Genomic DNA, 14974 nt, shown 5'->3' with positions numbered 1-14974 from the left:
AAATTTAAACCTCAACTTCCAACTTGTTAATTCTTTTTCTTTCTTCTTTTTATTTTGTTGGTCTCATTCTCAACTCAGAATCATCCTAGTAAAAACTTTGCAACAGAATGTTAAATTCGAATGTTTCCTTGTAACCTTATAACCTTTCCTTATTCAAATTCCTTCAGGGTCAGTATATCAGTTTATTACTTCCAATTCCTTCATCCATTTTCTTTTTCTACCAGGTGTTGGGTATGCTGCGGTGGTGATGTCGTTTTGGCTCAACGTGTGGTACATCGTTGTCATTGCCTGGGCCCTTCTCTATCTCTTCAATTCGTTCACCGCCACGCTTCCCTGGTCGCACTGTGATAACAGCTGGAACACACTCAACTGCACCACCAACCAGACCCTGGCCGATAATTACACCACCGACCCAACCACAGAGTTCTGGAAGTAAGGATATGGGTTTCTTTTGCTAACTGCTGGAGTAGGTCGATCTTTAACATGAAGGCACACTTTCACATGCGTGTCACAACGACGCGGAGAATCACTGCTTCTGAATAAAACTTATTGGCCTAGTGGCATACTAAGTAAAAGAAAAACCCAAAATAACGATTGACTAAAAATCAGTGAAATATTCAGGGAAAATGTTCTTGCGAACGTCCAATGAGTTTCTGTCCTGAGATGCCACGTCAGAACGTATCAACATTGTTATATTATCCAAAATATATGTAGCCATGTCTCTTTAAACTAACATTTCCTCTAAAACCCGAGGTAATATTAAAGTGCATAGCAACATTATCATTTCAAAGCACTTCCCAAACAGGTTTCTTTCGTTAATCTGGAAGAACAGCAAGAAAAAAAAGGCTATCAGCCTTGGTAAAGACATTCTCCACTAGATGTCATAAATATGTAAGAGATTGTGAACAGCCTGCAATGGAACATTCTCGTGCAATCTCTATTCCTTGAAGGTATTACGTGCTGGAAGAAACGGAGGGATTGCATAACCCTGGAAAGGTTCGCTGGCAGCTGGCCCTAACTCTCCTAGCCGCCTGGATCATCTGCTACTTCTGTATCTGGAAGGGAGTCAAATGGACCGGCAAGGTGAGGTATTGTTACGTCAGAAGCTTACAACTTACTCATGGCTGCTTCTTATTATCACATGAATAAACAAACAAGAGCGTAGACACTATGGAGAACTTGATTGGTGCATGCTATGACTGGTCAGAGGAAAGAAACATGTGAAATCTCGAATGAGCAAAGGACGCGAATGATTTTGGTGAGTTCCTTGAACGTCTAGACATTTAAAGCTCTGGTTGAATATAGATTACCGTTTCGTAGAATGATAATCTTGAGTGTACAGTGCTTTTGATAATTTCACAAGAACTTCCCCCAAACTGTAGCCTGCTTTAATAGAGCAAGCCGAATTACCTGGTTAAGTTTGAAATTGAAAGAACGTCTTGTTTTTACTAGTTATATGTAACGTAGGTGGTCGGGGATTATCGCTTTTCATGCTATGCCAGAAAAGACTAACTTAGACACGTTTGAATAAGAAAAGAAAAGCAGCACAGTGCGACGTTATGATGGTCTGAGAGCGTGTGTTATCACAAAGGGCAAAGCTTTAACATTTACACGTACGTTGTATATATGGCCAGCTGGTACTTCAATCCCTGTATGCTGTTTGAGTGGCCCGATTCTCCTTCCTTTTTTTTTTCCTTTTCATTCTGTATAATAACATTACCACTGTCATAACATTCGCAATGTAGATAGTAGTTAAAAGTGGGCTAATAATGTTCAAATACAGCATTTTCGATGTGAAAAATGTTCATGGGTATCTGTACACAACAAAAGGGCAGTATTACCGGGAAAGAAAACTTTGGTTTAAACGTGAAAGAAAAAATTATACGGTCTCCTGGAAGAAGAAAAGGGCAAATTTTATGATAAAACGCATGAAGGGCAAACATTACCTTAGTGCTGCAAAGCCCTACATCCCGTGTACATGCGAGCTGCAAACGTGTGCAAGTGCGAATATCCAGCGATAATTGATATGGGACGGAAGGAACACGTAAACAAACTTTCGCCCAATCGCAGCGGCCACTCACCAGCAGGTTAACCTGTCGTCATGTGATATTCCTCGCACCTGTCGCGAACGGCATCCTGACATTCTCAGACCACGTGATCCTTTGTGATAAATGCAGACCCCCTTCTCTTCCTGTTATTCTACGCAGAGTCAACACTCCGTCAGACAATATGAGAAATGGCTTGTCATATTTTTTCAGGGCACCCAAAATCTTCCGAACAGATCGTGCGGTGAGTCCAGCGTTTGTCCAAACAGGAGGAAATTCTCTATTACACATGCAAGGCAAATAAACGAGACGTCAAGATAAGAGCTCAATTGCGTGACTTTTGATTCCATATCTTGCAGGAGCTACGTGTGAGAAGATTTGAATTACTCAATACCACCGGAAGAGTTTCTTTTATTCAAATCAGCGGTATCTTCTCCAGCAGTCACATGATCTTTCCCCTTGTTTATTTTTTTTTTCAAAATCATTTAAAACGTGATTAATTCATAGCAAGCAGCAATTTAGCAAAGGTGAGGGCTTTGTTATTCATGATTCTTATCATAATGTATACCGTCAAAACCTTATACATTTCATGCATTAACTATACATGATGTGCTTTAATTTAATCCGAGCGCCTGTCATTCCGTTTCTTCCGCACGTATGCACTGTTCTGGGAGACGCGGAGATTCATCTGGCGGCGGTAACAAGCCTAAATAAACGTCAACATGAGAAATTGGGCTAATACAACAAAGTGGGTCGAGTCTGACTTGACGAATGTTACCGAATCCACGAGCCGGTCATTCTATGACACTTTTCGTCTCTAATCTGCGACATCTGACTCCAGCTCACGCCGTGTGACAGGGACGTCATGCTAGCGCGCCATGCTGGAGCATAGTTCTGCAGACCCGACCCGGAGCAGCCGGAAGCCACGAAACATCTTCGTTGTCATGGACCCTCCATGTGATATGCGCATGTGCCATCATGGTGAAGGATTTTTTTTACATAACATTTCGTCCGCTTTTCGGTTTCAGGTAGCCGAACACCATGAGAATCAGTCATCTGAAATGTGTTCCGTGACAGGCAGGCCGTGTCTGTTGAGCCGCTCAGGAGACTTCAGGCATCCCCGTGAGAAATGATACCATGTCTGTCTTCCTCTTGAGGAATATGACCAAACTATCGAAACAATTCGATTAGACGGGATTTCTTAATGTTAGACAAAATTGACTTATGGAATTAGAATAAAGCTGCGGCGTTCCTGTACTAAAATGTTATCATGATACCCTTTAAGTTTCCCACTGGGCATTGTCTTATGATTTGTATGTTAACTGCAACATGATCTAGACACAAAGCTATCTCCATGATTCTTTTTAAGTCATCGATCTTAATATTACGGGTGAAATGAGGGCAAGTGCCCGTAAGGACGAAAATGATGCCTACCTATATAACATTATTGGTTGGATACATTTCACAATATGAAATTACGACTAATACTTCTGTCGAGTTGACATTAAAATCATATAAACAAAGACAACAACATATTTGGAAGGAAACAAAGTAGAAGGTATAGACCTATAGGCTATCTTTTAGTATTCATTACCATTTATTCATTTTCAACAACAACAAAAAATACATATATATATATATATATATATATATATATATATATATATATATATATATACATGTGTGTACAAAACCTGTCATGCCAAAAAAGAAATATACACATTCTTTATATGTCGAAATGTAATATATTCACACAATAAACTGTGAAGCCAAGATGCATGATATTTACTGAGTAATGCTGAAAATGGAGGGGAAGCTAGAAAGCAGAGCTTGCAATATGCATTCCCCATTATTAATAAGATACAGAAAATCAAAGTGATACTATATGCAGGCAGAAAAACGTAGATTATGTTATAAAATGACTAGATTGCACAATGCGTATTTATTAAGTGACAACATTGCAGTATTGCACCAGGCATGTACTTTTTTGTTGTTCGTGTTTTGCCTTCTTTGGTAAGCCATATGAACCCATATACACACAACACCTTCCGAAAATATCTATCAAAACGAGAGGCTGAATTCAGACAATTTTAATTTTGATCGTTTTGACTTTAAGCGATCCAACATAACTGCAAACATTATGTCTTTCTTTAGATTGATGATAGCCAACACAATATGCTGGCTATTTGTTTCTTAGTCAAAAATCTGGACAGAATTCAGATAAGACATTACAAACTACATAATTAATCAGAACAGAACAAACTGGCAATTATATTATACTGACGTTTTCAGTGTCAATATAACAACAACGGGTATTGATCTTTTTCATAGTTCAAAGAAAGGATTAATGTATAGGAAACATAACTACTATTTTGGTATGTGGGACATGTTTTGAACGTCTGACAGGTCTTCAGATCTGGAAGAGTCATTTCTAATTATAATTATTAGTTCAGCATAACGGGGATTGATCGACATCAGATGAACTCAAAGTAGGCCTACATACGAGTTGGCAGGCTCGGAAAAAGTACATGTGTAGAGTAAACGTAGTCGACTGGTGAAAAGTTTGCAACGTTGACAGTGAAATATGATCATAACAGTAGTTTGACCTTGAGGATAAAAGTCATGTAATCCACACCACAGTTAAAGAAACACGGAGGAAACATAAAACTCTAGCACAATGTCCACACGCACACGCACACACACACATACACATGTAAATGCACACACATACACACGCACGTCATCTTATGAAATTCATATCTGATTGAAAAGCAGTTTGGTCTCAATTTTGTCACACTTATGGAAATTTGTTCCCTTCACAGCCACCTGAAGTTAGCATTTTGTGATGTGGGTGGGGGTGGGAGGAGGTTAAACTGAGCTTCAAATATACAAGGCAGTATTGTTTTGATCATAATTGGAAAATAGGTCTATATGGTTGACAGACAACCAAAGCACAGAGGGCGATTGCAGAGGGGAAAAAACATGGGAAAGAAAGAGGAAAACGGGGGAGCGAAACTGGCAAAGAAGACGTCAACTTTTAATAAGCACAGACCGGTTAACCATGACCCTCTAACACCAGAAAAACAGCGTGTAGGCCCGCTGATCGATTCTTGCCATAATATTTGTCCGGCTGAGTTGCCAAATGCCCCCAAACGAGGATCACTGCCGTTTAATCTCTGGACCTGGTGATGACGGAGGCGCACCATTTTCGGCAGCCAGATGTCGTAACCTCGCCCCTACCTTCGGGTCACTACCAATGACAAACATGGTCGCTGGGCGGAACCCTCTGCTACGTCAATCGGCATCCCAGGGAAGGAATCCCTCCCTTGCTACTCTAACACAATCTACATTTTCCTCCTCAGAATATGAGAGAAACACCGTGTGCACGCGCGAGGCAGAGAAGTGCACACTAGTTTTCTTGTCTTTTTGTGATGTCTTCAACAGGAAATAAACATAGCAATTCCTAATGGTATGCAGCTTGCCATTGACAAAAGCACAAACTCGCAATAGCGAGACAGGTCTCATATTCTTTCAGATGATACTATTGATAGTCATCGCTATGTCCGAAATGTTTCGGGGTGGAGTCTATGACAAGGCATGTAAGATGTGGCTTTGTAGTGAACCAAACCTTTTGAACTGTTGAGAGCTGGTACATCTGGTTATGGCAACGTTTTTGCTTATTTCAGGCGACTTCAGTGTTGATGACATAACGAAAGGCCAACAAAAAAAAAAGGAAAAAAGGATTATGTTTGTTTGTTGTTTTTTGCGGGATGGAGCTCTGTTGGTCCATGTAAAAGAAACCATAACGAATAAAACATTTGATAGATATTTTGATGAAGGAATTATAGAAGAATTATTCACATCTGTAGAAATCATCATGTGATGAGATCATCATCCATGGAATTGGATGTCAGAGGACCTTTAAATAAGTAAAGAGCGTTGCTCGTGGCGAGTCCGTACTGACCATGATATCGCTTTTCCGAAGAAATAGACCTTCACTGCAAAATGAGTGGTGCACCAAAAAAAAAGACTCTCCATGAAGATACTATGCTGGCAAGTCGTGGTTTCAAGGCTTCCACACTAACTAAAAAACCAGTGGTATCGATGAAATGGAAATCGGTTGGAGTCCAGATTGTGCCCTGGCCCTCTCACTCACCTAAGACATTCACCAATACTGACTGTCTGATCCGAACGGAGCCCGAGCTGACGTCACTTTCATCTTCAGGAATTGTCGTCTGTACCCTCCACCAAATTATTTCCATGTGCAGGCTGTTCGTCCTTTCCCTACCTACCAAAAATTGTCTGCATAAGTACATGAAATGATGAATACGACAGGAAGGATAACACCAGTGAAAAGCATAGTGAAAACTGATGTGATGAATTTCAAACAATTCGTTCTTTTAAAACATACAATAATTTGCGACTGACACAAAGGCACCTAATCCCCAATAGAGGAATCCAAACTTATATCATTTGTTAGATGTAATTAGGTTTTTGAGAGTTAGTTACACGTATTCTACTTGTGTCCACTTTGCAATTGTTATTTCATCGGACGCAGTCACATAAAGTACCCATGCCTTCGAACAAAAATCCACAACTGCTGATCTACTGTTGCAAACAATGGACCTTCTTCCACATTGACCTGTGTAATGAAACTGGAATGATTATGAAAGGGGATTAAACCTGATGGAATGACAATCAGAGTGGATCAGTGCGTATCCCTGCCCTTAAATCCTCCATCAAGCAACCAAATTGTGGCCTAAATCAGTTATTAAAATGATAATGTAACGTTAAGTGCATACACTACCATTGGAATCACTGACCATTATTAACGTATCGCTCCCAAGCGGTTTTTAATCATTTTTGTCAGACGTATGAAAATGAAAAGAAAACAAAAACCGCTTGTTTTTTGGTGTTTTTTTTTTATCGAGGGGATGTCATGATTAAGTGTTTCCTCCGATTTTTTCTCAATGGTACTATCGATTTCGTTGGCGGACAAAAGGTAGTTATCTCAAGCTCAAATAACTTCGTTTTCATTGCCAAATTATGAGTCAATTGTGGAAGGCACGTTCCATTCAACGTAAGTGAATCCACGATTTGTTATTCTGCGTTGGCAGTAGATTGATGTATTTCTTTCCTGGCAATATGCTATTAGACAACTACGATGTATAATAATTACTTCTCTCTCTTTTCTCGTTTTTACACTTCTCTGTCTTCTAACAGGTGGTATATTTCACCGCGCTCTATCCCTACGCAATGCTGATCGTGCTGTTCTTCCGCGGAGTAACTCTAGAGGGCGCCAGAGAAGGAATCGTCTATTACATCAAGCCAGACTTCAGCAAACTGGCGGAATCAGGGGTGAGCTCAAGTAGCAAGGCACTGTCAAAGTGATGACCTTATTATCTCTGTATTAACAGATTCTATACCAATGAAACACAAAACACAAAACTCAAAATCAAAACGAGCAAACAATTAGTGACCATACTTCATGAAAAATAAATGCAACTAAAGATTAAAACCACAGAAATATTGGTGACATGTCATGTAATCTTTTTTTCTAATTCGCCAGTGTGGGTGTGTAATTCTTGAACATAAACTGTGAAATGCAAGACTCTATGCTTTAACAATCAATTCGAAGAAAAAAATCCATACACATTGAAATACACGAGTCAGGTATTTAGTTAGGACGAATACACCAGAAAATGTTAAAATTTAGTTGAAAACTGGATTATCTAAACATTGTCACATGATTATGATTGTCTAACTTGGTTGTGAGGAGTCAAATATTTAAGTATTATTTCATTTGAATAATTATGATTGTTCGTTAATATCTCATTTCAAATTGTAACTGACGATGCAGAATCAATAATGATGAACAAAATAATGCCTGTTGTTTTCAGTCAAAGAATAAAAGTGGTGACATAACTTCAACGCATGAGCACTAAAGAACAAAATGAGATAGTGTTCTCGACAAATCATGTTTATCGAACACCCTTTGGAATTACGCTCTACAAATATAATGTCTCATCCCCCCCCCCCCCCCCCCTCACTCTAAGGTATGGGTTGATGCTGCCACTCAGATCTTCTTCTCCTACGGTACCAGCATTGGTAGTCTTATCGCCCTCGGCAGCTACAACAAATTCAGCAATAACGTCTACAGGTAGGTAAAGCCAACGGACTAGGGATCTACACTTTTCAGCGGAAGAACAGGACTGAGCTTCTATATGGCAATAATGACATGTTTGAAAGTCTTTCAGCTGAATGCAGTGTTCATTTACCCAGATAACTCGTGTCTCTAAATGAAATGGGATGGGGTTGGAGTAGGGGAAGTGTTAGAGGAACCAAATTGAAATCAATATGTAGAATGAAAATCAATCTGACCCCGTCATAACATTAGAAAGATTGAGTCGCAGACGATTTGCAAATTAAGATTATTTGGCTGGAAAATGTGATATTTGATGTTGGTCGAAATTGACAGTTTAATAGTTTCGAAGTCTAAGAATGTTCTGAAATTGTATTCTTTTCGGCTCCCATGAAAATACTTTCAGTTTTCTAAGACCTATAAACTGTACGTATGACTGTTTTTACATCAAAGTTAAATCTTACGAAACTGCGGGATTTTTTTTTCTGAATGTCGGCTTTTCTTTTAATTTTTGTATGTGTTGGGAATAAATGGGATTGCATGATATATCAGATGACACGTTGGAGTCTCGAAATACAAACTGAAGACTACAGTGTTGGTGATTCTATCCAGACTTTCGTGGATAAACGGATTTGACCATGAAGCTGGGAGGAGAGAGGGTAAGGTTGAGATGAGAGAAGGCCGATTGGATGTTAGAGAAGGTGTATCTGATAAAGAAATGTCATCCAGTGAGCATAAAGTAGAGCAAGGGGCAATGGAAAAGTTTCAGAATGAAGGGCGGGTTGAATCCAACCATAATCGCCAAACATTGACATCAGGGAGGTTATCATCCTTACAAGTATCTTGATTTTCAAGCAGTCAGGTAATAAAGCGTCCAGTTAGGAACATGAGCGCTCACGATTATAGAACATCAGCGCTGACTTAGCTCGCGTATTACCCCTGATTTTGTAACTTAACGGCGCTTTTTTTTCCTCTTCCGAGTATAGCATAACTATTTTATCATTATTAGAGGAAAATTAAGACAATTCAAGATTGTTCCTAGGTTTCATGTATCTTCAATAAATATCACATAATTTCCTTGAAATACCCAAGACGTCGATATACAACGGAAATGTAATTCCTGATTTTTCCATCATTTGCGATGACTGTATCCCACGATAATCGAATCTCGTGCAGGAATTCCCGACGGAAGTCCGATCGAAATATATCAAAACCTAATGTGATATCGATTCCCAATCTAGTTGGCGCATATTCTCAAGAGATTTTTACTTTTCGTCAGTTAGATTGGCTGCCACCTCGACATTCATGCCTGAAGTCATGTTTGAGTGTCAATGATGTTTAGATGTAGATCATTTCAGACATCTACGAGACTGCTCCTGAAGCATGGTCCCGGATTAGATCACTGAAGTATCTGATATCTTGGCAAATCATATTTCATGGATGGGATAGCGCTCCTCAAAATCATTCGAGATATTGCAGTTAACCTGCTTTCTTCTGAATTTCTAATCAATTTTGTGAAACCTGATATTAGCCACATATCAAGAACATTCTCTGATTTGAAGATTGTCTTCCTCTGATTATGCATGATCATCATCATTGTGCGCTTATGACAATTTTGTTTTGAAAGTCATTAGTTTAAGAACTATGAAATTGAATCAACTGTTCGAGGCATACCCTGTATTCTACAGTCTACAACATAGCTATGTATGCTTCATCAATGAAAGTACATGACTTCTTCTACATGCAACCTGTGGTTTGTGCTACTTTGAGATCATTTTCATTTTGATAGTTGTTGTTTGTTTGTTTTTATTGTATTTATCCGATGTTGACATTCCTACCCCTCGAATGATTCCTTGCGATGTTCAGTCTGTTCCCCCTGCCAGATAACACCACCCTCCATAATGGTGTACAAACGATATACTGAGACTCATGAGATCAGCAAGGCTGTTTCTGATTACGCCCCATAGTATTTTTTGTTTCTTATGCTACATGAACAATACCTTGAATTGGCCAGTATTTTGTTGTACTAATGTATGTCTATTCCATGGCATTGTACTTGTCATACCGAGCCTCATGGAGCCTCATTAGGGAAATACATGTACGAATAGTTACCTATCAAGCACATGAGACAGGTGTGTCCTTGCCAAAACTAACATCAACTTGTAAGAGGTGTAGAAGAAGCACATAAGGCCACTCTCACTACATAATGTATACTGACTTGTGTGTATGGTGTCAGTGGGGAAACTATTATGTGGTTGACTTTAGAAAACGCATCGCATCGTAAAGTTGCACACATAGTCACCTGCCAGCGCCTACACTCAGCGTACTCCAGAGTAAAGCAATCCACAAAAATTTATATAACAGCGCCATCTATGTTTGACAACTTCGCTACTAACAACATGAGCAATGAACTGAGTATGGGTGCTCGTGCAATATTACATGTGTGCATAATATTTTCTCCTCTTTTTTTTAATGCACCTAGATCCAATGTCAACATTTTCCCAAGCTATCTAAACGTATGGCAATACTAGTAGTCTTAGTCGAATGATGGCGCCAACAGACTAATTCACTCATTGTCGATGTTTCTTGTTAAGATTATTTTCCCCCTCGGCATCACTGAGGTTTATCTGAAAGCACTCGCCTGATATGAACTTCTCTGAAGATACAAAGCTCTTTCAATTATATGTGGATATAAATGTTTTGTTTTGGGGTTTGTGTGTTTCATGTCAAGAAAGATGAAACACGTGGACAAGAATTATGACTCAGTTTTGTAATTCCCTCCCTTCTTATTCACTGCTATACAGAGATTCGATGATCGTGGCTAGTATCAACAGTGGGACGAGTTTCTTTGCAGGCTTCGTCGTGTTCTCCACCCTTGGCCATCTTGCGCACGTTCAGAACAAGAACGTAGAGGATGTCGCAGCGAGTGGTACGTACCGCTGTTCAGTATAGTCTCGACAAGTTCTTTTGCCGAGATGAAACTGGTAACCTACTCAGAAGGAGAATTCACTCCTTGAGCATCAAGAGGTCCATAAACAAATGGGAGCAGCGAAATATATTCGTAGCAACCGGTGTGCATTATCACCAAAGATTCCACACATTGCCACGTTCCGCATAATATGTTCTTCAAGTTTGTGGCTTGGAATAGGAGTGAAAAATCACCCTGACATTACAACCCCTCCCCCTTTCTAGCCATCAACATAAATGATCAACTACCTAACGACAGTCTTTCTTACATTTGACTTTTGATTGAATATGACCTAATTGGTATACAGTATGTCACATAAAGAAGAATAGAAATTAAGAACAGTATATTACAATCTCAATATTTCCGAAATCGATTAAAAATGATTATAATAGCCACATTTGCTTCCGTGACCTGCGAGCCAGATAGTGCATCTGGTGTTGACGGCACAATAAAAATAACAATAACAACTAAAATCATCAACCCTGGTAGCATAGATTGTCAGTATCTCTACTTCAAGCGGGACATCAAAACACAGTCCCAATCAAAATCAAATATTACTCTCAGCTTTGTGTTGTTGTTGATAGACAGCAATGGCTATATGATATTATGTTTTGATGGTTACAAGGAAGACATCAAAGGTAGGCGTGCGATGTGGACTCGTTGTATTCTGTTGTATTCATTATAACGACTCTGAATGTATCCATGAAAGTACGCCCTATATATGTGTGACAGAGAGTAATGGAGTTCCATTCCTGGTATTTCATCCTTAGGTCCTGGTCTAACGTTCCTGGCCTATCCAGCAGCCATTGCACAGCTCCCGTTCCCTTCTATCTGGGCTGTCATGTTTTTCTCTATGATCTTCATGGTTGGACTCGACAGTCAGGTAAGGACTGCGTCATTTAATGGAAGCTTAGATTAGTGACAGTATCTAATAACATATATAGAAAGAAGTTAAGGGGTTAAGAAATAAAAGGACACACTTGAATTAGTTGGTTCCGTTATTCCTTGTCTTCTTTGTGAGTGTTCCTTTTTTTTCTTTTTAATCGATGTTTCTCCTAGTGATCGCACCATTTCCTTGAAGTCAATTTCTAAGTCAGTATGCACTTGATGATACGGAAAAATGATGAGTGTCAACTGCTTAATAAACGGCTTCATGGTTCTCATTTTGCAGGATAATCTAAAACATCTTTAATCAAAAAAAAAAAAATTGTCTCCTTAGCATCTATTTTCTTTGAATTTCCAAAATGCCGTCCTCATCTCTGTGAAGTCATTGTTTTATGCCATGAGGTTATGTTGTAAGTCAGCCATTTTACAGGTCTATGCGATCAAAAGATGTAGAAGAATGTACTCTTTCATCGTGTTCCGTGATATAACCAATTATCTCAAAATGTTTGTACGTAACCCAAACCACATTTGGCTCCGTTATTCAGAGAACCTTATGAGCAGGCGTTAGAGTTATAACGTCAGCTCACACGTGCATGTAATTGAATTTTGGAGGAATGGAGTTTCAACCATCTTTTTATTCGAAATCTTATACCTGATAATCCTTAGCTCTATGGTCTTTGTGATAAAACGGCCAAATAAGAACGCAACGTGGTGCTTGATGCTGTAGAGAGAGCCAATAATGGAAGAAAAAACGGAATCAGGCAACCAAAAATCCGTCATGACACACTATAATGTACTGTAATAAAGTAGCTGTGATTCTAAATCTAGAATTAAGGTGTAGAATTTATCATAAAGCACTAGAATGTCTTGTTAATCTGATCACTTTTCTTCACATCCTGATTGTGTTGCTTTGTAGTTCTGCACCATGGAAGGATTCTTCACAGCCTGTATTGACGAGTGGCCACGGTATCTCCGTAAATACAAGGAAGTCTTTATTGCTGTGGTCTGCTTCCTTTCCTATCTCATAGGCTTGAGTACCATTACCCAGGTGAGCTAGCGCCCTTTTAGTCCTCACAGATAGGAGCTAGTCAGCATCCATTTCTATCGTATTGTCTCGTACTCAGAGATAACACACAGTAAATTACTCTCTGTTATATCAGCCTAGCTGTCATTCCATTCTTTCGTATAATCGGCACCAAAATTATAATAAATGTTATATTCTGAGAAAATTTAATGATCAGAACGTGATGATTCTCATGAATTAGTAGAATACAAGTTGAAGTATCATCGTGTAGAAATTAGTAGTTACAGGAGGAAGTATAGAATCGCTCTATTCTGAACGTGATAAGAGTTCTCCCCTTTAGTAAGAGTAACATAAAGTAGGTAGACTGGCCGCTTGTAGAGATTATAGTAAGTCAATATTCTGCATGTCCTCTGCAGTCTTAGAAAAATACAACTGAATGACCTAGTTAACGGTCTGTTTGATTTGTCTGTATTTATCAAAGTCAGCATGAATCTTGAGTGATATAACAGTTGGTGCTCGTTAAGCGTGAATTCCTGATGGAAAGATTCATAACAATTCATGGTGACGTCAATAGTCTTAAATGTCTCGAAAACGAAGCATTAACTTTCAATCAACAACAACTATACCTTCCTTCTGGCAGTGATATTATAAGATATGTTGAGCAGATACTCGCGGGAGCAGATATAAAAGCAAATTGTCATTTTTTTTGTTAAACGGAAGGCTTTCTACAAATAAGAGTAAGTGAAAGTTTCTCAAATTAAATTTCAATTATGATTGCAAAACATCTCTGGGATATTATATGGTGAGAGAGAAGAGAGGGAGAGAGGGATGAAGAAAACGAATCAGCCTTTTTTCTGAGTATGGCAGATACTTCTATCTTGGAGATTGATAATCACTATAGGCCTACAAAAAATATTCATTATTCCCACTCATAGTTCTAGTACCATGTTTTGAGCCTAAAGATGAATTTACGTGGAGGGGAGAATAGAACACATGATATATAAAATATTCGTGTCTCCCTCTTGATGAGCACATGCTTGTACGTTTTTACGAAGTCACTCAAACAAATAAACCTGTTCTTTGTCGAGCCAAAAACATAAGATATTGTAGACTTCCAAGTTTTTGAGGGCTATTGGCTACATCTTAACGTACATGTCTAACCACATACTTTACATGCCTGCATAGCCAAGGTTTATATTGGTTTCTGCAATAGAGCGATTTATCTGATTTGTAGGGGTTTTTTAATTTCAGTTCGGGTAATTTGATGCAGACAAATTAAATGAGATTTCTTCTGCATTGACAAACCTTATCATATAAGATGTGTTTGCATTGTCATAATTGTTACACAATTGTAATGTCAATGGAAACAAAATATCTATGTCTGACATATACCAATAAAAGATGAATGAATGAATGAATGAATGAATGAATGAATGAATGAACGAATGAATGAATGAATAATCATGTAAGACATGATGTCTTAAATAATGTTATTTGAACCCAAACTCTCCAGGGTGGAATCTACGTGTTTGAACTGCTCAACACCTACTCATCGAGTGGAATCAGTCTGCTCTTCTTGACGTTTTTCCAGACCATAGGTGTCAGCTGGTTTTACGGTGAGTCTCTCTTAGGGAGGAATCTCTTCTAGTACGCGTTATCTCTTATTTTCAGTCATGGTGTTAAAATTCGGTGAATTCTGTAAAGGGATGGTATGAGTTTTGGTTGAGATGTGGCTTCAGGTTTCCAACTTTTTTGGGGATGTAATTAGAAACCTCTTATGAAATATGAAAGAGCATACAATACAATTCCAAGAGGAATTCGAAGTTTATTTGATTAAGATTGGTCGTGAAATAACTGAGATATCAAAAAAAAAAAAGAAGTTCTAATATAAGGTGGGACCCACCGTTTAT

At 38.7% G+C, this 14974-nt stretch overlaps 1 protein-coding gene across 1 annotated transcript in view; it reads left to right on the top strand.

Moving 5' to 3' along the window:
• Window positions 1-240: 240 nt before the first annotated feature.
• Window positions 241-14974, top strand: part of LOC139709582 (sodium- and chloride-dependent GABA transporter 1-like) — a 37440-nt gene continuing 22706 nt past the window's right edge. The window contains exons 1-8 of the mRNA XM_071621539.1: window positions 241-432; window positions 951-1083; window positions 7269-7403; window positions 8102-8205; window positions 10992-11116; window positions 11926-12038; window positions 12957-13088; window positions 14578-14680. Coding sequence (XP_071477640.1) covers window positions 248-432; window positions 951-1083; window positions 7269-7403; window positions 8102-8205; window positions 10992-11116; window positions 11926-12038; window positions 12957-13088; window positions 14578-14680 — 1030 coding nt within the window. The 5' untranslated portion in view covers window positions 241-247. The remainder of the gene's footprint in view (window positions 433-950; window positions 1084-7268; window positions 7404-8101; window positions 8206-10991; window positions 11117-11925; window positions 12039-12956; window positions 13089-14577; window positions 14681-14974) is intronic.

Source organism: Diadema antillarum, unplaced genomic scaffold (genome assembly GCF_040938485.1).
Source record: "Diadema antillarum isolate AM-2024a unplaced genomic scaffold, OU_Dant_1.0 seq00001452_RagTag, whole genome shotgun sequence".
Taxonomy (NCBI): domain Eukaryota; kingdom Metazoa; phylum Echinodermata; class Echinoidea; order Diadematoida; family Diadematidae; genus Diadema; species Diadema antillarum.
This window is presented reverse-complemented; position numbering and strand designations above follow the sequence as displayed.